Genomic DNA, 27,374 nt, shown 5'->3' with positions numbered 1-27,374 from the left:
TCTTCCTTAGCGAGCTGATCTCGCACACTAAATTTAGGCTCGTGTCGAGCTCGAGCTCAAGCTCGAGCTTGAGCTTCACTGTTACATAAACGAGCCGATCCCGAACAGCCAATACTCGCTTAGGATCGGCTCATTTACACCCCTTATTACCATTAGACTATTGGGTCTTATACATACATAGCTTTAATCTAAAGACTCTATCAATTAAAATGGGCAAGCCCATTCAGCCCACTAGTAATAACCCAGCTCATCCACTATTAATGGGACCATTACACAATATGACCCCAAAAATCATAATAAATTCATAAAATTAGATCATTGATCAGATTCAATCACAATATTAGATCTTTGTTCAAAAATTTCATCTTCCATCCACAAATCAAAACGAACCAGACCAAAGACCAAAGAAAACGTAAAGAAAACAAATCGTGCCTTATGTAAAAAAACAGAAAAAATAAATAAATAAATAAATTTCCAATTTGTTTACAATCTTAAGAAACCAGTAACCTAAGAAGTTACTTCCCTTGGACATAACTTTGACAAACATTTGTCTAAGTTATAAGGGAGTAGCTTGAAAATTTTGAAAACTGGTTTGGTACCTGCCTCGGATAGGGGGTAGCCGGAAAAGTGGTGTTAAGATTGTAAATAAATCGTGCTTTAGACAACTGCGTTTTTAGCTTCTTTGGTGATTAGTTTTAACGATTTCTTGATATTTTTTCTCTTTCTAAATAGGCTTTTCTCTTGTATACTTCCTAAATCTTATGTACCCGGGTTGCGTTTTGCGCTTTTAATGATATTATAATTACTTATTAAAAAAAATTAAAAAAAAAAAAATTTCTACCCAAGTCATATGAATCGATGGGCTCAGAGTTGTGTTTGCCTGCATCCAGGGAAGTAGCTTGGGGAGTGACAACTAGGGAAGAAACGGTCTCTCGTTCCAAAGTTTTATAAAAAAAAAGTTTTATCAGTTAAATTAATCAAATTAATTACCAATTTCACTGGCTTGGACACCTCGTTGTAACGGGGATTTTCAAATTAATTAAGCTTTTAAAAAGCGTAAATTATTTTTCAAAATTTACAAAGTATTTTTGGTCAAACGGAAACCATTTTTCAGTTGACCATTATTTTCGTTTCTACCAAACATTACAAAATACTGAAATCATTTTTCAAAAACCATTTTATGCCAACTCATACTACCTTGGATGCATTTACTTATGAGAAATGCTATATGTACTTAAACTTTTACAAAGAAAACCTTATTAAGATGATGTTGAGCTTATTCATTGGTACTCGTAACATTTCTTTTTATTAATTGTTTTGATTATCTCCAATGAATAAGCTATACATCAGTTAGTAAGGCTCTATTTGTAAAAGTTTAAGTACATGTAGCATTCCTCTTTACTTATAATTTTGCAAGTAGAGCTTAAACCATAAGTAAGTCCCTGGACAAGATTGAAGTTTTGGCGACTATATTCAAAAATATTGGGTAAAAATATTTTAGCGTCTCCTCATGTTCAACGGCCCTCGTGACTCCATGATAATGGGTGTTAAAAAAAAAAAAGAGTAAAAGAAAAAAGAAAAAGTACTCAATGATAAAATATTGGCTAGACATCGGCCCTTACGATAAAGTATTAGTCGGGCCATGAGCCCCCATGATAAAATATTGACTAATAAGTGAAGGTGTTGACATTTCGGCCCAAAATTGTAGCCTAATTTGAAAATGGTTAAGTTCATAATATTGATGGGATAATTGCGCCGTTGGTTCCTGTGGTATGCCATAATTATTTTTTACTTTTTATGGTTTAAAAAGTTCATGGGAGGTCCTTGTGGTTAGCAATAATTACAAATCGATCCCTATAGTCAAATTCCGTTAAAAATTTTATCAGATTCCGTCAAATTTCACGTCAGTACCACGTGTCACCAATAAGATAGCGATACGTGTCCATCTTAATAAAAAAATATAAATTTATTAAAAAATAAATAAATAAACTTATTTTTTAAAAAAACAAAAAACAAAAAAAAGAAAAAGGAAAGAGGGGGCAAGGGGTGGCTGCGCGCCACCAGCCACCCCTTGCCCCCTTTTTTTCTTTTTTGTTTCTTTGTTTTTTTTTTTTAGTTCATTTAAGTATATTTATTTGTTTTTTTTTTTTTAGGAAAGGAAATGTGTGGTGGACTGCTTTTGACAGCTATTTACTTGCCATTTTTTTTTTTTTTTTTGAGAAAACTATTTACTTGCCATTTACAGCTGATATTGACGACTGCCTTGCCTTCAGGTACAAAATACAATTATTCAAAAAAATAAAATAAAAAAATATTAACCATTTAATTTCCTTTTAAAAACTCATGAAATTAGCATTTAAATCACATCCTTTGCCGCTTTCCTTTAAATAAAATGTTTTCATATGTGTTTAATTTCTTGAATAAAAGTTTCATAGAGCTTTTATTGATAGGTTGGTTACATATTAGATAGGTCTTAAATGCACGAGCTTATGTTTCCTCTTATACTTATTAGAGATAAGGTATCCGTTCAGTTAGAATTACAAACTAGCGGTTTCAAATAAATTCCTTGCAAATTTGGGTTGCTATAGTTTTTATTATAAATTTTTTGCAAATTAATGTGTACCTAGCACTTATTATATCAATTATTAAAATATAAATTATCATTACATGACACTTATTATATTTACAAACTTATGTGGTAATTTAAGTGACACTTACCACACCACACTGACCACTAAAATGTGGAATAGCACATGACAACGACAAACTAGGGATACTAAAATCACTATAAATTAACTTGTTAGTTCTGTAATACTTTTCAAATTTTGTCTTCTTTTTTTTTTTTTTTTTTTTTTTTTTTTTTTTTTTCTTTCAAAATAAAAATATTAATAAATAATTTAAAATACAAAATATTCCTAAAAACACACAAAAAAAATAAAAAAAATAAATATAACCTCTATGTTGCATCAAAATACTTTTTCAAATCAAAAATAAAAATGCCCTCCAAAACACATTAACAAACACACTTGTATCATATTTGATCTTTTGAACATGTTCAATTCCAACCCCTTTCATCGTATAGACAGATAAGAATCATTTTTATTTTAAGTGAAATTAAAAAAGAGCCGTTTCATGATAACTTTTCTTCGTTATAAACAATTTTACATTATTTAAAAGTGATAATTGCACCACTAATCTTTATGGTTGGCCTAAATTATGAATCACTCACTGTAATACAAAAAGTTCGTAGAGGATCCTTGTGGTAAATTATAATTACGAATCACTTCTTAAACCTATTTTTTAGCCACGTCTAGGGGTGGCGCGCGACCTCCCCTAAGCATGGGATGGCCTTCGAGCCACCCCTAGATGCATCTGGATTTTATTTAAGTATATGTAAGTATACTTATCACGTCAACCATTAAAATGACACCACCCAACGCTACCACCAACTATAGTATAACGCTCCAGATTTTAAGATATATATAAAATAAATATCTTAAAATAGAATTTAAGATCTAATAATAAGACAAAATAATATATATGAATATTTATGAAAATAAATATTATTCATTTATTAAGAAGTGTTTATAATTTAATAAAAGTTTAAATAGACCTTAAACTTTGGAACGGCGGAAACAAGGTCAAACGAACTCTATTTTGGTCGATTCAAAAGCCATAACGCTCTTCTCAAAGTCTTCTATCTACTCTCCAAATTTCATAATTTTTGGACTTTGCTAAGGATATGAAAACACCCGTAAAATATACTACCTTTAATTAGGACGAAAATTCACATATAGCATTATCAATTAATGAGTCTTTGAGTTTTATCAAAAATCATCATTACCCATTAATGATTTTTAGTTCAATTAGGGACCCAATTTATTTACACCTAGCTCTTAAATATTACTTTGCTGAAATAGAAATCCTAAATAGTAAGATTAATTTTAGAATGGCTATTGGGTTATTAAAATGATAACCCATGATTATCTTGAATCCACATAAGCCAAGGTAGCCCAGATCTAGGTGTAGCATTCCCATTTACACGTTGAAACCCAACCCAGCATTCTTGAGACAGTAGAAGAAAAAAAAAATAACTAAGCAAAAACTTAGTTAGCATGTTAACCTCAGTTTAGTTGGAACCCAATCTCTAGTTTGTTAAAGATTGAAGATATTTTAATGCCTACGTTAATTCCCCCTCCAGCGCACCTACTTGCTGAGCAAGTTTACATTTCAGCCATTAGATCTGCCCCAAGTGATCCGGACCCTTCCTGTTACTATATATTGAGTTGCAGCCCTTCGGTTTCACGCACACTATCATCTCTTCTTTCTTTGTGGTTTGCATGTATCTCTCTGGTTCTCTCTTTTCCTCTATAGCTTTCTTCTTCTCTTCTTCTGAACGGCGGCGGAAACTCTGGGCAAATTCATCCCTGCAGTTTCTCCTTCCTTAAACAGAAAAGAAAAGAAAAGAGGAACAGAAAACCCAATCGAAGCTCTCTATCTCTCTTGCTTGATATTTCTGCAACTTTCTTCAAACCTCCTCTTCTCTTTGATAGTGCAGAAAATCAGAGAAGTGCACTCTCTTCCCTTAACTCTTCATCACACTGAACCTAAAGAGAACGCAGGAAAATCACTCTCTTCCCTTCCCTTTGTGTATTACGGACAGGCAGAAAAACAGAGCATAAAACTCTGATTTTTCCTCCCTGTTATCTCTCGGTGGATGCCCATAAACAAGAGACCAAACTCAGAAAAATTACCCAAGCTCTCCCCTCTTCTCTCGGTCCTGCAGGGATCCTCTCCTTTTTGTAGTAAGCCTCTCTAACTCTCTCTTTCTCTACTGTGTGTGTGTGAGTGTGTCGGTGTAGAAGAAAAGAAAAGGAAGAGAGAAATCTCTTCCTATCTCTCTGTCTCTCGGGTCTGTAGGCTAGAAAAGACATGATAAGAAAAGAAGAGGTTCTGGACCTCTCTCTGTGGGTGTATGTGTGTTTCGTGTGCTAAATAGAAGAAAGAAACAAGAGCAAAGAAAAGGGACAGATTAGATAAAAGGGAAAGGACAAAGAAGAAACAAAGAAAAGGGAATGGCTTGTTTGTTAAGGAATTGGGTTAGATAATATTTTGTTTTTATATTCTATAGTAAAAAGTGATTGGTATGATATAAAATTTAAGGATGTTGTATAGAAAAGTGAAAAAGTTTTGATTTGTAATGAATTTTTTTATTTGAATAATAATAAAAAATTATTTATGTGATTAAAAGGTATAAAAAAATTAGAATGTTTTTGATTTGATATTTTTGAAAGAAATGAAAAAAAAAAAAAAATAGAGGAAGAATCAGAATAGTTTGCCATAAAAAAAAAAAAAAAAAAAGGGAATAGAAGAAGAAGTCTGTGATCTCTCGGTTGGAACAAAAAGTAAAGAACAAAAGAATAAAAAAAAAAGAGAACATAGGAGGGCCCACTTCCCTCTCTCTTAGGTTCATCATCTTACTTTTTGGTTTAGTTCTTTTTTATATATATATATTAAAAAGAAAGAGGGGGTATTTTGGTAAGTTTAAGTTCTATAAATTTTATATATTTTATTATTATAAATTATAAAAGTGTTTTAATGTGTTTTATGTTATGTTTTAAACATGGCTTTTTTATGTGACGCGAATAACATATAAAACACGTTCTTTTTTCTTTATTCTGTGTGATGTTGTATTTTGTTTTTCTTATGTGTGGAGCTTAACTTTTGAACTAGAAGAGTTGCTATATATATTTCTTATCATTGGAGAAAATGAAAGTGCACCACATTTTTTACATCGATAATAATCCATAGTATGTGCAATCTCTATTTCAAATTTACTACGTTTACTTAATTGCTTTCATCTTGTTACTTCCTTCTGAATGCAGGGAATTCTCATATCTAACTAGGAATTTATGAATTATTGATTCTTGCTGTTGGTATGAATACCTTTGGTGGTTGTTGTCATTTTTGCTGGTCACTATGAGTCCTTCAAGTTTCCAGTTACCATCAGATTGAATTGAGAGCGTTGGTCTCTCTTTCTCTCCATCTCATTTCATTCTTTCGCCCTCATCGGTCATCACAAATACTCCATGGACGAGGAAGGCTTCGTAGTGGTGGGGAAGCGAGGAAAATTGAGGAGATCGATGTCATTTGATGGGCTATCTCTTTTTTCTCGAAAAATAGAAGACTTGTTATATTCTCATCGTTCTGCAAGAATTTTGAATCGTCCTTGCGATATAGTCGTTAATATGCCTATTATGCCTCCGAGGGAAGACGGCGCATATCGAGATGTTAGGCCGATTTCGAGATGGTACCGATTTCAAGTACCTGCCTTACTTCCTCTCAAGTCTCAGGAAGTAGAAATCTCTCCATTTTGGAAGGGTTTTATTCCAAAAGCCTCCACCTCGGCAGTTCTAGGATCCGATTTATACTATGTAGGTGGCCTTTACCTCTCCGATTATTACTGTTTTCCACCTTCGGTTCCCGATGTTCTTAAGTTGAACCTTACCTCTCGCACCCCGAATTTGGTACCAGCGGATTATTCTATGATTTCCCCGAGAATAGACCCTCTCACTTTGGTGGTGGATCAAAAACTCTTTGTTATGTCCGGATACCTCCCCTCTCCTTGTTGTCCTTATATTCCTACTGCTGGCGCTCGAGATGGTGAGATGTATGACCCGAAGACTAACAAGTGGGAACCTTTGCCTGAGCTTCCATTTAAATTGGGTAAAAGGTTTATCTATGCAACTCTTGAAAATCCAAACAGGATTCTTATTGCTCAAATTCTCAAGAATCAATGCCCTATGATTTATGAATATGCTGCTATGTTTTACACATACGATGTGGAGCATCGTGTTTGGAGTGGACTCGGGAAGCGCCGAATACACAATAATTGTCCTATTGGATGGGAAGGTTGGGGAGAAATGGCGTTAACTGTTGCCAATACTATTTATTGGGTAACACGTGACGCACATTTGCTAGCATACAATGTAGACAAAGATATGTGGATCGAAGGGAGTCTTAGAGGCTTGGGAATACCGTTTTTGGAAAGTGATGAGCTCCTCTTTCTTCCTGGGTTCGTCCATTTAGATGGCCAGCTCTTCGGCCTTCTGCAATCAAATGATGATGAAGCATTTCAGTTGGTCATAATTGATACACTGATTCTCGGGAGCTCTTTACAAATTTTTGTTGTTGCCGTCCATAGATATAAGACGGAGGACCCCACTATAGTAACAGAGTGCTTTTCATTGTAAGTTTCTTGCTTTTTCTCGATTTTCCTTTCTTTTTATCAAACACAAACATTTTGGCTACTACACATTACTTTTGATATTCATATTGTACTGCTTGGACTTTGTGAAACACGTCATAACTAAAACATGGATACTAGAAGGACATGTTTTGTTGTATAGATTTGTTGTTTCTTTGTTTTCGTGTTTTGTTGTTCTGGATTGTATAGTGCATGTGGTTTGTTGTCTTCTCATAAATTTGATTTGTTGTTTCTTTGTATTCTTTGTTTGTGTCGATAAAAATTAATTCATCCGAAAAAATAAATTGAGTGTCAAGATAACTCTCATTTAGATTAGGTCAAATTTGATAATGATGCTATTTTCTTATAAAGTGGACCATATATGTGAAGTGTGCATGCTGGTGGGGTTGATTTGATATATGTGACGTATGAAGCAGAAGTACATATTTAGTACTCTATAACAACAGTAGCGAAAGGATGAAAATGCGCATGGTCTCATTTGATATCTACAATTGATCAAGTGCACACAATAAGATTGGATTATTACTTATAAAAAAAAAAACAATAAATCTCTTAAATTAATTTCTGGGATTTGATCATCAAAATAAGCATGATTGAAAAGAATTTTCTTAAGAACTATATGCTTTTAAAAACAATAAAAAATCAATTGTTTCCACAAAATATTGCTCTCGATCAGTATAAGTCAATTGCAATGGGGATAGTTGTTTGATGTGATGTCTTTTATATGGTCCTTTTGTTCTTAGTTCACTGGATAGTGCGCTATGATATTGCATGATAGTTATGATGTATCTTGATTCAAGTTCTTTTCCCACGTCGTTTTTCATTCTCAGTCACTTTCATGCTTCATCCTTGATCAATTGCATTTTTTGGGAACATTTTTTGTAAGTTGTTACTACTGATTGTATTTCACTTCTATACAAGTTATGGGTGAGGAAGAGATTTTTGTCATGACATACATTGTATCCAAGAAAATGTTGGTAACAGTAGTTATTGAAATCGACATTCATAATCCTTCAAGAGTTGGTTGTTGAATTTGGATAATACTCGGATTGTGGTCATGCTTTCTTCTCTCATTGAAAATGCTATGCTATGCTTATGATTCCATGAAATTCTAACCCCCCCGCATGCTTTCTATCACTTAACAGTGACGCATCAAGTGGTCCAATATCAGCGACTGACGACTCTACATGAATGGTACCTAGAATATTACATTCTTCCACTCGCCTTAAAGATGTTATTAACAAAGATATTGTGTGGCAGATGCGTCGGGTTTGACTCGCTAATTAAGGATTTACACGGTTCAATAGTTAAGTTTGAATTTTAATTAATTAAGATTAAAGTAATTTTGTCATTATTTTAACATTTGAAATGTTAACAATTAGGTTTTATCTATATTAGTCTTTTTAAAGATATTTGGTTGTCAATTAAATGAGCAAAGAAGGCATTTGGCAATGAGTAATGTTTCTTGTGCACAACAAATGAACACACTTTGTACAATAATGTCGACATTGTTGTACAAAGTGCGTGTACATTTGTTGTGTAAAAAATAAACAAGTGAAATTTTGTGATATTTTCCTATCCGGAATGGAGAACATTTTAAATAAATTAAACCTCTTTAATTGTGTGGGTACGTTTGTAATTTTCATCACCGTCTCTGAGTTGATGTTATACAATTTACCCATTAAAAGTGCTCTTATATACATGGGAGTCGAGTGCTTTTGCTTTGTGCGTTACTATCTGTATAGACTATAGTTAGCGAGTAATGCTACATATCATTCCCTTGCCCTCCTTTTATCCTCCTAAAATTGATGTGACTCTTAAAATCACCATTAAATTTATGGTAGATTATTATTAGATTTTGATCCAATGGTGATTTTAAGAGCCACATCAATTTTGGGGGGACAAAAGGAAGACAAATGGATGATATATAGCATTTCTCGTAGTTAGCTAGATTTGAAAATTTTCATTTGATGACAATAGGAAAAAAAAAGAATTTACAACTTGTCACGACTTATAATACCGTGGTGTGGGTAGACTTCCCAATGTTGGGGGTTCTTATATATGCTTGGTGTTCTCGGTGAAGAGATGGACTAGTGGTGGCTGAAAGAAAACAAAATAGGATGAAAACTTTAAGAGAAAATAGCGTAAATAATAGAAAAGAGACGAGAATTTTATGTAAGAGAGAGAGAAAGGGGAAGAGAGAAAGCGAAAGTATATAATGGATTATATTGTGCTTATATTGCTTTTATTGTCTACAATACAAAAGTCCCTATTTATAGGGTTTAACGTGAATACAAATATGGTAATCAAATCCTCATAATATGGTAATTAAATCCCCATAATTTGATTACGACACACTATAAATAGAGAATATTACAATATCAACCAAATATGGAATATATGGAAAGTATATTATATTTTCCATATATTCTAACCCTTCATATCTTCTAACATCTCCCCTTCAAACTCAAGGTGAAAGATTCTGGAAGCTTGAGTTTGCAATAAATGCATCTTCTTCTTTTGGAGACGACAACGATCGATGACGACAGTTAATGACGATGAGTGGAGGAAGTCGGCAACGGTGAAGATGCGCCTTAAATATCAATGGGCTAACTGTAGGCCAAAATCAAATCAATAGGTCAACTGTGAATGGAGAAAGTTGGCGACGGTGAAGATGCGCCTTAAATATCAATGGGCCAACTATGGACCTAAAACACGGCATGAGTTTTAAACAATACCTCAAATGCCAAAAAGTGAGCCAAATATGGGCCAAAATGATAGCCAACTATGAGCTGAATAAGGCATGAAAGTGGGCCAACAAAGAATTCATTGTGCTCATTAGTCCACCACTGCAAATTAGTCCTTAGGACTACATTGTGCTCATTGACTTGTTTGTCTACAATATACAATGGTCCATATTTATAAGGTTTCGAGTAAATATAAAGTATGGTAATCAAATCCTATGATTTGATTAACAATCTCATTATTTGATTACAATTAAACCGAATATGATAAATGTTTTGTTATCATCTTTTATCAATCTCTTGCTTGTCTCCGTACAACAAATATATGTGCACATATTTTATTTGAATAATATGATAATTTATGTAATTGTTGACTTTCTGTTTGCTTGACTGCCTGCAATTGCAATGTATTCCATCAAACCAAACGTCGTGTTGGTAACAGCAATACAATAAAAATCTCAAATTGGTGCTATCAAATGATCTCCCTCAATTTGTTAAAGACATGGATTTAGGCTTTCGTCATACGAGGAGAATGTGCATGCATGCGTGAACCGGTGAAGGCAACAGTGGGTCAGTCAATGGTTGAAATATTTGCTTTGAGAGTCTATGAACGTCGTTAATGGCCCTTGTCTGCCCCTCTTAGAGCGTTCAAAGCAGGATAGAAATTGCAGGAAAAGCAACCGGGGAGGCGCGTGCGCGGAAAAGAGGTCCCAATTAACTTCTGCTATGTTTGAATATGAATTTCTTATCACTTTCCTGTAGATCTCTAATTTAGAAGGCTTTAAATAACATTGCTGGAAAAAATTATTACTTTAATTTTTGTTAGTGTCATATAGATGGTACAGCAACGGCCCCGGCTGTATTCCAGGCAATGAGGTGTCCGATGATGCATAATATAGTCCAGTAAAGATTAGTATCTTAACAGCATTGTTAGGGGCTCCTATGGTAATCAGTGGACGTGTCATTATTTTAACCCCTTTTCGTCAGTTTTAATGAAATATACAGTTTAATGGTCCAAATATATATTTTCAAGCATCATAGCCACTTACTTGTCGATCTGACTGCTTTTAATATAGCAAGATATAATATGTTCTTTTCTTCCTTTCCTTCTGGTGGAGCATAACAGGTTTCATTTTTAGATGTCCATGGTTTTCCTCAACAGATCCTCATATTTATTAATAATCTCATTGTCATTCAAATGCATGATAAGATAACAGCACGACCCTACTAAACTGGTCTATACAGGACCTGAATACTTGCCCCTATTTAGATTTAAATTTCAATCAATATATTATATAACTTGCCTTTTAGATTTGGGTGAGAGTATGACAGCTGAAGTTAAAGTGGCAGCAAGCATCTCTACTTTCGACTGAAAATGTTCTTCCCAAAAATGTGATATAACATTATGGTCTATATGAGCATGAAGAGAACGGTCTCTCTATATCATTTTGTTACTTACATAAGTTGGAGGTGAATATAAGCCTATAGGCAATTAAAAGTCACTCTCAAGGATTGAATTCTGTAGAAGTTATTGAATCTTAAGGCTAAACATGGAGTCTGATTTTACTTGTACAAGCGTCTGTATTTTTCAGTTGGAATAGGCTTCTGCCACTTTAGAAGAATATCTAATTCATATATTTTGCTATGGTTATAATGATTATATGACCATGATTATACTTCTTAAAATGAATGTTTTGTTTTAAATATTTTCTTCCATGCTTGTGATTATATGCTGCTGAAATGGTGTAATTGGCGTCTAACCTTGAGTTTCTAATAGATGAAACAGAGGGTGAAGTCATTGATCCATCCACTGAAGGAATGACCCAGCTTATAAATGATTCATCAAAACCTAAATCTGTTGAGTCAAATGAATATTCTCGTGCTTCCAATGAGTTGACGGAATCAGAACCAGCTGAAAATGAAGTTCAATCACCTATCAGAGGTAGTTTAAGCTCTATCATACTTTTACATAACCTATCCAAAATGAAGAATCTCTTATATTACTTATTTATTTTTCCTGTACAATTGCATTGAATTATTCTCATTTACAGGGGCCTCCAAATCCAGAGCTAAGAAAAGCAGCATGAAAGATCAAAAGTGCATTGTTTTTGCATCCACTAAAAGAAGTAGCAGATCAAAGCAAAGGTATTATGTAGCTTTTGCTCTCTCTCTCTCTCTCTCTCTCTCTCTCTCTCAAAAAGATATAATAAGTCATAACAAGATTGATGCATTTACAAAATCATCTTGATAGAAAAGCAGTAAGTTCTAACCATTTAAAAAAAATTCAGTATAGCTGCTTGATTACCAATGCAAATGCAATACTTGCAATAGAATATTAACAAACATGCAAGTATTTGTTTAAGTAAGCTACTACAAGCAATTCAAAGCAAACTTTTTTACAGATGGCATGATACAATTGATTGATGTAAGAGGGTTAGTTATAGTTGGGATAAAATTACTGACAACCATTTTTGCATATACTGTTCGGTTATCATTTTGGGCCAATGAGCTTAATTATGCTCAAATGTCACTTTCTCTTCCCAGAACTAGGGAGTGGACAGTGAGAAGAGGGATCTATCCACTAGGTGCCTGTGTAACCCAATAAAAAAAAAGGGTTATCATTTTGGACTCTTGTATTTATGCAGCAAATTGAGATTTGATTGCGTTTAGCCAAATAAACTGTGGCTTAGTTTATGATTTTAGAGTGGATTAAATTTTCAAAAATGCACTGGAACAAATCCTTTCAGAAAAACCACAGATATGAAATAGGTTAGGCTATAAAGCCAATACTATTTTGTTAAGAACTTTAGTCCAAATTTTAGTTATGTGGTATGCATAGTTTCTGTCATTTTTGTGACGACACATTTTTTTATACAAATAACATAAATGAGTCATCACAGTGGCACGGCTAACTACTCTGATACCATTTGCTTTGATGATCTATTTTGTATGTTTGTATTAAAAAAAAAAAAGAAAAGGTCTTCATAATGTTGGCTGGATAAATTATTGAACTGATATCTGTGAATATATGCAGGTAGAAGAAAGGGTACAAAATTGGAACCCAATCTTAGCATAGCCTGACACTTCTAAGAGCCTTTACATCCGGCTAATCAAATGTTATTTTAGTTAGTTTAGATATTTGAAAATACAAATGTGGATGCTAAAATAGTAGCATCCGGTTAATTATTTTAGCCCAAAATTTGGTAAATTGCTACGGTGAACGTTGTAGCTCACAAAATGTAATAATAATAATAATAATAATAATAATAATTTTTTTTTTTGATAAGGCATGCTGATGACTTTGAAATGTAGGTGTTTTGAAAAATTAAAATATATATATGTAGGTACTTTGAAAGGCATGCCGATGACTTTTATGTTTTGAATAATAAAAGTTCATAGCTAAAATAGGGAATAGAATGTAGGTACTTTGAAAAAATGGGTAGCTAAAACAATAATTATTTTATTTTATTTTTTTAAAAAAAAGGTTATATTTGAACTAAAATAGAAAGAAAATTTGTTGTTGGGAATATGAATTCTTTTAAGAACCAATGAATTTCTTCATCTCTAAGAATTCTGAGCAACCATTTGGAAGTTTGTGGTGATAAAGAAAGACCATGGAAGTTTCTCATTTGGGTGGGAAGTGGCTGAGTGGACTGGATCAAGGTTCACATAGATAAAATGTTTAACATTTATGTTTTTCTCATTCTTTTTTTTTTTTTTTCTTTTTGCTAAGATTATTTATTTATTTATTTTTTCCTTCAGTTCTTTCTATTTCAAACTATCACAAATTTAAATAGATTGTGTGTGTGAAAGGGAAATCCAATTCTTGAGACAGTAGAAGAAAAAAAAAATAACTAAGCAAAAACTTAGTTAGCATGTTAACCTCAGTTTAGTTGGAACCCAATCTCTAGTTTGTTAAAGATTGAAGATATTTTAATGCCTACGTTAATTCCCCCTCCAGCGCACCTACTTGCTGAGCAAGTTTACATTTCAGCCATTAGATCTGCCCCAAGTGATCCGGACCCTTCCTGTTACTATATATTGAGTTGCAGCCCTTCGGTTTCACGCACACTATCTTCTCTTCTTTCTTTGTGGTTTGCATGTATCTCTCTGGTTCTCTCTTTTCCTCTATAGCTTTCTTCTTCTCTTCTTCTGAACGGTGGCAGAAACTCTGGGCAAATTCATCCCTGCAGTTTCTCCTTCCTTAAACAGAAAAGAATAGAAAAGAGGAACAGAAAACCCAATCGAAGCTCTCTATCTCTCTTGCTTGATATTTCTGCAACTTTCTTCAAACCTCCTCTTCTCTTTGATAGTGCAGAAAATCAGAGAAGTGCACTCTCTTCCCTTAACTCTTCATCACACTGAACCTAAAGAGAACGCAGGAAAATCACTCTCTTCCCTTCCCTTTGTGTATTACGGACAGGCAGAAAAACAGAGCATAAAACTCTGATTTTTCCTCCCTGTTATCTCTCGGTGGATGCCCATAAACAAGAGACCAAACTCAGAAAAATTACCCAAGCTCTCCCCTCTTCTCTCGGTCCTGCAGGGATCCTCTCCTTTTTGTAGTAAGCCTCTCTAACTCTCTCTTTTCTCTACTGTGTGTGTGTGAGTGTGTCGGTGTAGAAGAAAAGAAAAGGAAGAGAGAAATCTCTTCCTATCTCTCTGTCTCTCGGGTCTGTAGGCTAGAAAAGACATGATAAGAAAAGAAGAGGTTCTGGACCTCTCTCTGTGGGTGTATGTGTGTTTCGTGTGCTAAATAGAAGAAAGAAACAAGAGCAAAGAAAAGGGACAGATTAGATAAAAGGGAAAGGACAAAGAAGAAACAAAGAAAAGGGAATGGCTTGTTTGTTAAGGAATTGGATTAGATAATATTTTGTTTTTGTATTTTATTGTAAAAAGTGATTGGTGTGATATAAAATTTAAGGATGTTTTATAGAAAAGTGAAAAAGTTTTGATTTGTAATGGATTTTTTTATTTGAATAATAATAAAAAATTATTTATGTGATTAAAAGGTATAAAAAAATTAGAATGTTTTTGATTTGATATTTTTGAAAGAAATGAAAAAAAAAATAAAAATAGAGGAAGAATCAGAATAGTTTGCCATAAAAAAAAAAAAAGAAAAAAAAAAGAAAGGGAATAGAAGAAGAAGTCTGTGATCTCTCGGTTGGAACAAAAAGTAAAGAACAAAAGAATAACAAAAAAAAGAGAGCATAGGAGGGCCCACTTCCCTCTCTCTTAGGTTCATCATCTTACTTTTTGGTTTAGTTCTTTTTTATATATATATATTAAAAAGAAAGAGGGGGTATTTTGGTAAGTTTAAGTTTTATAAATTTTATATATTTTATTATTATAAATTATAAAAGTGTTTTAATGTGTTTTATGTTATGTTTTAAACATGGCTTTTTATGTGACGCGAATAACATATAAAACACGTTCTTTTTTTCTTTATTCTGTGTGATGTTGTATTTTGTTTTTCTTATGTGTGGAGCTTAACTTTTGAACTAGAAGAGTTGCTATATATATTTCTTATCATTGGAGAAAATGAAAGTGCACCACATTTTTTACATCGATAATAATCCATAGTATGTGCAATCTCTGTTTCAAATTTACTACGTTTACTTAATTGCTTTCATCTTGTTACTTCCTTTTGAATGCAGGGAATTCTCATATCTAACTAGGAATCTATGAATTATTGATTCTTGCTGTTGGTATGAATACCTTTGGTGGTTGTTGTCATTTTTGCTGGTCACTATGAGTCCTTCAAGTTTCCAGTTACCATCAGATTGAATTGAGAGCATAGGTCTCTCTTTCTCTCCATCTCATTTCATTCTTTCGCCCTCATCGGTCATCACAAATACTCCATGGACGAGGAAGGCTTCGTAGTGGTGGGGAAGAGAGGAAAATTGAGGAGATCGATGTCATTTGATGGGCTATCTCTTTTTTCTCGAAAAATAGAAGACTTGTTATATTCTCATCGTTCTGCAAGAATTTTGAAGCGTCCTTGCGATATAGTCGTTAATATGCCTATTATGCCTCCGAGGGAAGACGACGCATATCGAGATGTTAGGCCGATTTCGAGATGGTACCGACTTCAGGTACCTGCCTTACTTCCTCTCAAGTCTGAGGAAGTAGAAATCTCTCCATTTTGGAAGGGTTTTATTCCAAAAGCCTCCACCTCGGCAGTTCTAGGATCCGATTTATACTATGTAGGTGGCCTTTACCTCTCCGATTATTACTGTTTTCCACCTTCGGTTCCCGATGTTCTTAAGTTGAACCTTACCTCTCGCACCCCGAATTTGGTACCAGCGGATTATTCTATGATTTCCCCGAGAATAGACCCTCTCACTTTGGTGGTGGATCAAAAACTCTTTGTTATGTCCGGATACCTCCCCTCTCCTTCTTGTCCTTATATTCCTACTGCTGGCGCTCGAGATGGTGAGATGTATGACCCGAAGACTAACAAGTGGGAACCTTTGCCTGAGCTTCCATTTAAATTGGGTAAAAGGTTTATCTATGCAACTCTTGAAAATCCAAACAGGATTCTTATTGCTCAAATTATCAAGAATCAATGCCCTATGATTTATGAATATGCTGCTATGTTTTACACATATGATGTGGAGCATCGTGTTTGGAGTGGACTCGGGAAGCGCCGAATGCACAATAATTGTCCTATTGGATGGGAAGGTTGGGGAGAAACGGCGTTAACTGTTGCCAATACTATTTATTGGGTAACACGTGACGCGCATTTGCTAGCATACAATGTAGACAAAGATATGTGGATCGAAGGGAGTCTTAGAGGCTTGGGAATACCGTTTTTGGAAAGTGATGAGCTCCTCTTTCTTCCTGGGTTCGTCCATTTAGATGGCCAGCTCTTCGGCCTTCTGCAATCAAATGATGATGAAGCATTTCAGTTGGTCATAATTGATACACTGATTCTCGGGAGCTCTTTCCAAATTTTTGTTGTTGCCGTCCATAGATATAAGACGGAGGACCCCACTATAGTAACAGAGTGCTTTTCATTGTAAGTTTCTTGCTTTTTCTCGATTTTCCTTTCTTTTTATCAAACACAAACATTTTGGCTACTACACATTACTTTTGATATTCATATTGTACTGCTTGGACTTTGTGAAACACATCATAACTAAAACATGGATACTAGAAGGACATGTTTTGTTGTATAGATTTGTTGTTTCTTTGTTTTCGTGTTTTGTTGTTCTGGATTGTATAGTGCATGTGGTTTGTTGTCTTCTCATAAATTTGATTTATTGTTTCTTTGTATTCTTTGTTTGTGTCGATAAAAATTAATTCATCCGAAAAAATAAATTGAGTGTCAAGATAACTCTCATTTAGATTAGGTCAAATTTGATAATGATGCTATTTTCTTATAAAGTGGACCATATATGTGAAGTGTGCATGCTGGTGGGGTTGATTTGATATATGTGACGTATGAAGCAGAAGTACATATTTAGTACTCTATAACAACAGTAGCGAAAGGATGAAAATGCGCATGGTCTCATTTGATATCTACAATTGATCAAGTGCACACAATAAGATTGGATTATTACTAATAAAAAAAAAAAAAAAAAAAAAACAATGAATCTCTTAAATTAATTTCTGGGATTTGATCATCAAAATAAGCATGTTTGAAAAGAATTTTCTTAAGAACTATATGCTTTTAAAAACAATAAAAAATCAATTGTTTCCACAAAATATTGCTCTCGATCAGTATAAGTCAATTGCAATGGGGATAGTTGTTTGATGTGATGTCTTTTATATGGTCCTTTTGTTCTTAGTTCACTGGATAGTGCGCTATGATATTGCATGATAGTTATGATGTATCTTGATTCAAGTTCTTTTCCCACGTCGTTTTTCATCCTCAGTCACTTTCATGCTTCATCCTTGATCAATTGCATTTTTTGGGAACATTTTTTGTAAGTTGTTACTACTGATTGTATTTCACTTCTATACAAGTTATGGGCGAGGAAGAGATTTTTGTCATGACATACATTGTATCCAAGAAAATGTTGGTAACAGTAGTTATTGAAATTGACATTCATAATCCTTCAAGAGTTGGTTGTTGAATTTGGATAATACTCGGATTGTGGTCATGCTTTCTTCTCTCATTGAAAATGCTATGCTATGCTTATGATTCCATGAAATTCTAACCCCCCGCATGCTTTCTATCACTTAACAGTGACGTATCAAGTGGTCCAATATCAGCGACTGACGACTCTACATGAATGGTACCTAGAATATTACATTCTTCCACTCGCCTTAAAGATGTTATTAACAAAGATATTGTGTGGCAGATGCGTCGGGTTTGACTCGCTAATTAAGGATTTGCACGGTTCAATAGTTAAGTTTGAATTTTAATTAATTAAGATTAAAGTAATTTTGTCATTATTTTAACATTTGAAATGTTAACAATTAGGTTTTATCTATATTAGTCTTTTTAAAGATATTTGGTTGTCAATTAAATGAGCAAAGGAGGCATTTGGCAATGAGTAATGTTTCTTGTGCACAACAAATAAACACACTTTGTACAATAATGTCGACATTGTTGTACAAAGTGCGTGTACATTTGTTGTGTAAAAAATAAACAAGTGAAATTTTGTGATATTTTCCTATCTGGAATGGAGAACATTTTAAATAAATTAAACCTCTTTAATTGTGTGGGTACGTTTGTAATTTTCATCACCGTCTCTGAGTTGATGTTATACAATTTACCCATTAAAAGTGCTCTTATATACATGGGAGTCAAGTGCTTTTGCTTTGTGCGTTACTATCTGTATAGACTATAGTTAGCGAGTAATGCTACATATCATTTTCTTGCCCTCCTTTTATCCTCCCAAAATTGATGTGACTCTTAAAATCACCATTAAATTTATGGTAGATTATTATTAGATTTTGATCCAATGGTGATTTTAAGAGCCACATCAATTTTGGGGGGACAAAAGGAAGACAAATGGATGATATATAGCATTCCTCATAGTTAGCTAGATTTGAAAATTTTCATTTGATGACAATAGGAAAAAAAAAAAAAAAAGAATTTACAACTTGTCACGACTTATAATACCGTGGTGGGGGTAGACTTCCCAATGTTGGGGGTTCTTATATATATATGCTTGGTGTTCTCGGTGAAGAGATGGACTAGAGGTGGCTGAAAGAAAACAAAATAGGATGAAAACTTTAAGAGAAAATAGCGTAAATAATAGAAAAGAGACGAGAATTTTATGTAAGAGAGAGAGAAAGGAGAAGAGAGAAAGCGAAAGTATATAATGGACTACATTGTGCTCATATTGCGCGCTTTTATTGTCTACAATACAAAGGTCCATATTTATAAGGTTTAACGTGAATACAAATATGGTAATCAAATCCTCATAATATGGTAATTAAATCCCCATGATTTGATTACGACACACTATAAATAGAGAATATTACAATATCAACCAAATATGGAATATATGGAAAGTATATTACATTTTCCATATATTCTAACCCTTCATATCTTTTAACATCTCCCCTTCAAACTCAAGGTGGAAGATTCTGGAAGTTTGAGTTTGCAATAAATGCATCTTCTTCTTTTGGAGACGACAACGATCGATGACGACAGTTAATGACGATGAGTGGAGGAAGTCGGCAACGGTGAAGATGCGCCTTAAATATCAATGGACTAACTGTGGGCCAAAATCAAATCAATAGGTCAACTGTGAATGGAGAAAGTTGGCGACGGTGAAAATGCGCCTTAAATATCAATGGGCCAACTATGGACCTAAAACACGGCATGGGTTTTAAACAATACCTCAAATGCCAAAAATTGAGCCAAATATGGGCCAAATATGGGTTTTAAACAAGAATTTTTTTTTAATTTTTTTTTTTAAAAAAAAAAGTTAAAGGAAAGAAAAATAACTGCATTTATTAGAAGAGGCTTTTGAGGAGAACAATATTTAACTACATTAAAAATGCCTACTTAAGTAAATAAAGTAAGCAGTTTGTCAATGGTCTTTGCTCCAAAAACATAGATTGAAATAATAAGAGCATAGGAATAAACCAGGTCAATAGATCAAGTCTCAGGTACCTTTGGATCTGAGATTTTTATGGGCAATTGAGGACAAAAGCTGAAATACAAGCAAATAGGAAGAGACAGAGAATGTAAGAGAAGTATGTTTCTTATAAAAGTATTAATATCCTAGAAGTGTTCCTTATAGCCCAATCAAAGCCACACTGGTTAGTGGCTTGCAATGAGACAAGGAAAAAAGCACTGCTTGAACAGAGTCTAGTCCAACAGATTTGACCTGAAGAGGCCAACTGACAGACTGACTCGTACAAATAGAAGAGCTAAGCTTACCACACACTAAAGCCCCAACCAAGTTAACAAGTAAAAACCACATGAAGCAATTTGATTAGATCTCTTATTTACACTTATCTTAGAAGTCTAATTATAAAAGCACCCAAACGAAAATGAGAAGCCAGAAGATCCTTCATACCAAATACTTAATCAAATTTTAAAAAAACTCAATCAATAGTCTTAGATATTTGCAACTATAAGTGAAGGAATCAAATCATTTTCTCATCTCACCCCACGAAATGCTTTGCCGTGAAAAATGACTGCTACATATTCTTTATATTTTCTAGGATAAAATGGAACTTTGATAAGAGAATGTAAGGAAGGATACTAAGCCCCACCAAAAGAACAAGCACAAATACAAAAAATCAAGGCCCTTTTTGACAACACTAGTAAAAAAGTTATTTCGGTGACCAGACCTGCACTCAAGTCCTGCCCCCACATTCCAAAGGTTTTATTTTGTCTCTTACATGCACAAAAAACATTACAAGCCTAGAAGGGCCTCCATCGGGTGGTGGTCACCACCCCTTCACTAGGGTGGAGGATCGGTCTCCTCCTCCCCCCTCTCATGTCCGCCCCTCAAAGTGGGGGAGGGAGTGAACACCTATCCTTCCGTGCCCCTCCCGGAGGTGCAAAGACCTGCTTCTCTGCAGCCTGGCAACCTTCCTCCTTCCTTGTAGGGGTGGAGGCCAATCTTCAGTGTGTCTTTTTCTTGTTTCTTTTTCATTTTTTTTTTTTTAGAATTTTTTTATTTAGGGTTATAATTGTAGTTCTGTAACGGGTTTAGTAATTTTTCCTTTTTATAAGGAAAACAATGGAGGGGGGAGGGGGGTGCATCCCCGCAACCCCCCTCTCTTCCTGTAGGGGTGGAGGCCAGTCTTCAGTGTGTCCTTTTCTTTTTAAAATCTTTTACTCAGGGTTTAGAAATTTTTCCTTTTTATATGGAAAACAATGGATTTTCAGCAATACATCCAAACACATTTTTCATTTTATCAGTTTACAAAAGCACTTTTCAGTTGTGTATCAAACAAAGTTTTAAGCAAAACAACAGAAAATTATTTCCTTTTTTTACAACGTGGAAATGTGTTGGAAGATATTTTTATTGTAATCATTGAAAGCAAAGTGTGTGACATTAGCTTATATTTCTTAAATTTGATGGTCCACGAATATTAAACTAAAAATTGCACTCGGTGGACAGCAAACCTAGTAGGGCTCAAAAACAAGCCCTGAAACCATTATTTTGCTCAACAAAAGTGGCTGAAGTCAATTAAGTGCCTTAAATTCACTTTCCTTCAGGAAAATCAAGCATGCATCTACTCCATGTGAATCAGTCGATGGCCCTAAACAGTAAAATGCCTCCACATTTTAATAGATAATATCTGCATCGCATGTAAGAGTTCCAAAATTAAAGCATCACAAGAACAAGTTGCATACAAACCTTTACTTTGTCTGGCCTAACGATTGCACCGTGAAGAGGAGGGCAATTAAAGTAAAGTACTCCTTTCACCCTGCAACTTGACCAAGAGAAATTCTAACTAATGGGATGTGGGCAACATAGCATGACAATCTGTTAAGAGAGTGAGGCACTTAATTAACAATCCAAAAGGCAAGCAAGAAGTAGCAGGTATTCACTGAGCTTAAAAAGTAGAGTCCCAACACAAGAAAGGATTACCCTTCAAACTTGGAAATGACTCCAAAATGAGTGATGACTTAGTTATACAAGAAAATGAAGCCCAAGTAGCGGACAGAACAGAAACAAATCTCAGAATGGTACAAGGTTGTACCTCCAAAGTTTCAGACAAAATAAGAGCACTTCAGAATAATCAAATCTAATTGCTTAATAACAAATCATGTTACTGAGGTTATCCTACTTGCTCCAGGCTTCAAACCAGCGAAATCACAGTAATTGAAGTAATTAAGCATTTGAGGTTCTCCCCGAGCTTGCCTCCAAGTTCTTAGGTTATTAAGGATGGCTTATATATTAGTGGTTGCGGTTCTCAAAGTTTATTAGATTGTTACACAGTTCATCCATAATGGCCTAAAGTTCTGCATTTTAATCCCAAAGATCTTCCATTTCCCTTTCTTTCTTTTTTTCATATATATTTTTTATGGTTATCGATCTTGGCTATTAAATTGTTGAACCCAAATCATATATATATATATATATATATATATATATATATATATATATATATATATATATATATTATCCAGATTGTTGATGATATATCAACTCACTGCAAATTTGAGCTACATATAGTTATAATTTTCTTTTTATTAAATTAACTCCATGAATTTACTTTTAATCTTTATATCGATAACTCCGCATGCATTTCTATAATCTATATGAATTTGTATCTAGTTATTCCAAAACAACCGTCAGCAAGAGTACGTCTAAATTTTTTCTTTCAAACACCTTTTTCTTTTATGCATGGCCAAGCACTATGAACAACATACAATATAATTTCGGTAGGATGTTATAGGAAATCACAAATAATATTACAGATATCAAACTGAAGATGAACAATGGAAAAAAAATTATCCAAGAACAACCACAGAAATGAGATTAAAAGCCAACTTACATGCCATCATGTTTTCCCAACGGTTCATCATATTGAACTCCAACCCAGAAACCAGGTGCCAGAGGTTCTGCCTGACCAAGGAATTTTACAACACCTCTTTTTGCCCCTGGTTCAACTTCACATCTATCTCCTACCTTAATTGTAAAAATAGAAAATGAAGACACAGAGTAAATAAGTTCAAATTTGAATGGACCATTCATGTACTGTGTATATCAATTTTTTATTGAGACAATTTATAAATTAAGTTTTACTTGTCGCTTATTCCATTTGGTGATGTCCCACAATAACTACAAACAAGAATATGTTTTCCCTTTATTTTTTTGATATGTTTTCCCTATATTATCCTAATATCTTTAGTTAGAATATAAAAAAGCACCAAAACAGGAGTAGTAGTTTTGGAAAGGGCCTTTTACGGACATATCAAAAGTAACAAATGAAGCGGGACAAATAAAAAGGGATGTTGGGTGTATTAATTATGGATGCACATACACACGAAAAGACAAAATCATTCAAGTAAGTTGATCCTTCAAATGCAATATGTTTTGTCATTTGCCTATCCCCCAAAGCTTAGTAGGTCCACCATAATGATAGGATCAATGTGTCAAAAAGATTCGCTAATTTCTTTTGCTCTGTATTAGAGATGCCAAAAATATGACTGATTATCTTTTTCAGAAGTGCTGAATAACGCTTGAAAAATATGGAGCATTCTCCTGATTTTCTATTATAACCTTTCAAATAACCATCATAGGAAGAAAACATATTCTAGTGGAATTCTCGATGCATTTTTTTCCAGAAAAATAAAATAAAATAAAACCAAAACAAGATGATAATGACCATACAAAGGAAACACATAAGATAAAATTAATAAGCAGTGATTTATTCCCATTCCTTATTCTTATCATTTTTAAGTTTCTTCTCCTATTTTCTCATCCATAAAGCTAACTTCATGGACGTGCAACATCACTTAAGCTAATGCAAGTTTACACTAATGGCCAAAGGTTTCATCATTATAATTTAGTGGTTATGGGATGGCTAGACGCATAAAGAGAATTAACTAACCTTGATATTGGCACAAAGATCTTCCATGTAGTTGTCAGGTATCTGTAAATAAGTGCCAATTTAATGGAAATAACAACTAAGCAATGCTTATAGAAAACCAAAGTTCGCTGAATAGAGAGCCTTTAACACAACTTACAAAACCAGGGAATGGTCCCTTACCACCAAAATAAAGAATAAAAGCGCAGGAGCTTACCTAGTTCCCAAGAGCTGATGGATTTTGAGAGGCCAATTTTTCCTTAAATTTTCTAAAAGTGCCTGAAAGACACAATAAAAATAAATAAATAACAATATATGAAATTTAAATTACTTGAATCAATTACGTGTTTTCAATTTGGAACAGTCATGGTAACATTTCCCTTGACATATACTATTTAAACTTCACATTTCCCTGATATGTTATGATGCGCTTTGATTATAAACAAAAATATATATATATACATATATATATTAATTAAAGATAAGATCCAAAAAAAGAAAAGAAAAGAAGGAAAGGTCTTATCAAGAAAACAACCAAAAGTAGGCCCTTCATAACATCCTAGACCATGAATAAAAAGATAAACGTCAGAGAACTCTTCTCGCCATGGCATACACACTTAATACTCCTGTAGCTCCAAGTTAAGCAAGTAGCAATTTAACATACTGGGTGCAAATTAGCTAAAAAACAATTGTCTCATGGGAAATGGTCCATACATATCAAAATGCCTCCTTGTGTTGAATTAGGTTGTGATTAATGTCAACTGCTATTATCACTGTTCAACTTCTCCTAAGAATTTTGGCCAATGAAGTTGTGCACCATGTACCATAGCCTAACCTCTCTCTAGGCACTAGATACTACAACAATAGAGTTTGTTTTACCTTCCAACGTCACAAGATCCCCATCTCACAAGATTTTTTGAGGCTAACTCAAGTCTCCAATAACCTCAGAATACTGATCTACACATCTTGCATGCTTGTGTTGCAATGTCTACTGACTACTAACATAAGATCCCATGCCAATTAAGAAAATCGTTTCCTCACCAATCATGAAGTTTTCGTTGCTAACATTTTACAACAAGAACTTTCACTGTGAACTTTCACATTTCACTTCTCAACAACCGCGTGAATGCTAAATGAACATGAAATAAGTATTTTCACCCATAAGTATTCGCTCCATGAATAACAAAAATAGTTTTCATGGAAACTTTACCACCACGTTTCTCGTACAGTTCTTCTGAAATTGAGTATTTCTCCACCAAGGAAATGTCTTCCAGCCAACCACCAGAGGTTACCGATGAAGGGTCAAGATCTATAACATGTAACCGGTACCTTTTTTAAAAAAAAATAAATAAATAAATAAACATCAATCAATAAATCAAAAAACTACATTGACAATACAGCAAGACTGCTCTCTCAAAGCAAAAATGGTTATGCACTTAGCACTGCAGATCACGAAACGCATTTGTTATTATGGGATAGCAAAGAACAAGTGCCGACCCATTCTATGTTGGGACCTCTTGGCATGCCAAATTATGCCAAACAGAAAAAACCTCGAAGCAATGTTCATGAAAATGAGTGAGCTTATTCATCCAACAAAAAAAATATATATATAAGTTAGCTTGCTAATTTGCGGTTTGATGTCGTTCAACAGCTTTAATCAAACTAGCAACACTAAACAAGAACAAAAGAAAGAAAAACGAGGAAGGAAGGCGAATTGGATTTACCCATCAAGCGGAGGATAGAAACCGAGCAGCCTCCAATCGTCGGTCAAAACCGAAACCTTGGTGTTGGTATCGTCGTAGAGCTCGAGGCACATTGAATTCACAGAAGTCCCACATTTTCTCCAGAGCTTTTCTTTCGCGGATTCCACTGTCGTCTAAGAGCGACAAGGCAGAGGGAATATTAGAGACACAGAAAAATGCAAGCTTTGTTTGATTGGTTGGTGGGTTTACCTGGAGCGAGAAGCGTAGCTCGGCGGAGAAGCTCTTGAGGTTGGAATGGGTTACGCGCAAGAGCACCGACTCGTCCCCTTGGATCTGTAACACAGAAGCCATCAAAACCTGTTCAACAAACCTTTCTTTGAGTCCCTTCCTCTTCTACGCAATGGGGTGTCGTTTTAAGGCACAGCTTAACCTTTGCAGCGGCAATTGCAGATCCTTTGATCTGCTGTTGCTGTGAGTCTGTGACTGTGACTGTGAGTGCGCGAGTGGAAGATTTTTCTTTTCTTTTTTTTTTTTCCTTTTTTTTCAGTTATATTAATCGGAAATCATTAAGGTTGGGCAAAATCCGTCCAATCCCGCACTATCCGCCCCGCCCCGGGTACAAAATTGGATTATCCTTACTGGGCGGGGAGGGTGGGTCACATGTATAACATTTTTAAAAGTTCGGGTACCCACCCCGACCTTCATGTCTAACACTAAGACCTAAAAAAATTCCAAACTACCCACTCCTAAATAATACATGAACTTCATTTACCTCACCAGTCGTCCCTGTGCTGCTCACTCCCTCAATACCCGAACAATATATCATTTTCATTAAGTGTAGATTTCTCTGTTTGGTTTCTTTAAGTGTAGATTTCTCTGGTATAGAAACAAAGGATCTAGATTGGTCCTTCTTCTCGCCACATGACCTGAAGCACTGGACTGAGAATTAATTGAACAGGGCAACCAGAGGTGGGTACTGGAAAGTGACCAGTAAGGATCAAGAAATCTTGTTTGAAGCGAGCTTGATTGGAAAGAAAAAGATTTCGATATATTCTATGAGGGGCTTACTCCAAACGACAAAAAACTGATTGAGTCACGCATAAGTATCACCTTTTCCAGAAAGAGCTTGATGGCAACAACTCCGATCAGGTTGGGTTTCTATCTTGTCTTTTGTTATTATTGGCTTCACATTTCTTTTTGATTGCCTTGTTTTTATTGGCTAATTTCAGTGCTTTTACCGTCGTGTCTTCAGAGCTTTAAAACATTCACTCTTGTACCTGACTTGCCCCGCCCGAGACCTGACGAATACTGCTCATTGTAGCTGGGCCACGGGCTGGGTTTTTACAACCCGTAATGTGCGGATCCGGGTGCTAAAATGGCCAATACCTGGCCCACCCCTAAATCATTTCATCCTTTTGTATTAATAGATCTGAAAAATAAACTTTCGTACTTTTAGAGCGAAAGATGCACGATTATGTGGTAATAGACGATGGGTTTTTCAATGTGATTGGCTTAAGGGACTGTCATTTTTGTTCATATAGATTAAAAAATGTAATAGTTGCAATTTTAATTAATATTTAGGTTTAAATTTTAAACGAATTGCTCCAAACCGCTTTGAGATTTGGCCATTCAAACTCAAGAGCTCAATTTCTAACTTTAACAATTAAACATATAGGTTCTTTGACATAATAATAACTT

The 27,374-nt window shown here is 34.5% G+C and overlaps 3 protein-coding genes and 1 pseudogene across 3 annotated transcripts; 3 read left to right on the top strand and 1 right to left on the bottom strand.

Moving 5' to 3' along the window:
* Window positions 1-4,327: 4,327 nt before the first annotated feature.
* LOC133874024 (uncharacterized) lies at window positions 4,328-8,585 on the top strand. Its single transcript, XM_062311852.1, has 3 exons — window positions 4,328-4,805; window positions 5,886-7,249; window positions 8,413-8,585. Exons 2-3 carry the CDS (start codon window positions 6,090-6,092, stop codon window positions 8,456-8,458), a joined length of 1,206 nt encoding a protein of 401 aa, XP_062167836.1. The 5' UTR covers window positions 4,328-4,805; window positions 5,886-6,089; the 3' UTR covers window positions 8,459-8,585.
* A 3,207-nt stretch (window positions 8,586-11,792) lies between these two features.
* Window positions 11,793-26,764, top strand: LOC133872669 (uncharacterized). The gene is made up of 3 exons (XM_062310248.1): window positions 11,793-11,953; window positions 12,063-12,156; window positions 26,635-26,764. Exons 1-3 carry the CDS (start codon window positions 11,830-11,832, stop codon window positions 26,762-26,764), a joined length of 348 nt encoding a protein of 115 aa, XP_062166232.1. The 5' UTR covers window positions 11,793-11,829.
* LOC133874014 (uncharacterized) lies at window positions 14,098-18,356 on the top strand. The gene is made up of 3 exons (XM_062311842.1): window positions 14,098-14,576; window positions 15,669-17,032; window positions 18,206-18,356. The coding sequence occupies exons 2-3, from the start codon at window positions 15,873-15,875 to the stop codon at window positions 18,249-18,251; spliced, it is 1,206 nt and encodes a 401-aa protein (XP_062167826.1). The 5' UTR covers window positions 14,098-14,576; window positions 15,669-15,872; the 3' UTR covers window positions 18,252-18,356.
* LOC133872309 (tubulin-folding cofactor B-like) lies at window positions 19,776-26,152 on the bottom strand (annotated as a pseudogene).
* Window positions 26,765-27,374: the final 610 nt, after the last annotated feature.

This window comes from Alnus glutinosa, chromosome 7 (genome assembly GCF_958979055.1).
Source record: "Alnus glutinosa chromosome 7, dhAlnGlut1.1, whole genome shotgun sequence".
Taxonomy (NCBI): Eukaryota; Viridiplantae; Streptophyta; class Magnoliopsida; order Fagales; family Betulaceae; genus Alnus; species Alnus glutinosa.
Note: the sequence above shows the minus strand (reverse complement) of the source record. Positions and strands in the feature narration are given on the sequence as shown.

Bases quoted from the DNA above. Each gene is read 5' to 3' on its own strand.
- LOC133874024 (XM_062311852.1), top strand. From the start codon at position 6,090: ATGGACGAGGAAGGCTTCGTAGTGGTGGGGAAGCGAGGAAAATTGAGG. The intron at 7,250-8,412 runs GTAAGTTTCTTG...ATCACTTAACAG, and splicing joins GTAACAGAGTGCTTTTCATT to TGACGCATCAAGTGGTCCAA.
- LOC133872669 (XM_062310248.1), top strand. From the start codon at position 11,830: ATGACCCAGCTTATAAATGATTCATCAAAACCTAAATCTGTTGAGTCA. The intron at 11,954-12,062 runs GTAGTTTAAGCT...TCTCATTTACAG, and splicing joins AGTTCAATCACCTATCAGAG to GGGCCTCCAAATCCAGAGCT. The intron at 12,157-26,634 runs GTATTATGTAGC...TTAATTGAACAG, and splicing joins AGTAGCAGATCAAAGCAAAG to GGCAACCAGAGGTGGGTACT.
- LOC133874014 (XM_062311842.1), top strand. From the start codon at position 15,873: ATGGACGAGGAAGGCTTCGTAGTGGTGGGGAAGAGAGGAAAATTGAGG. The intron at 17,033-18,205 runs GTAAGTTTCTTG...ATCACTTAACAG, and splicing joins GTAACAGAGTGCTTTTCATT to TGACGTATCAAGTGGTCCAA.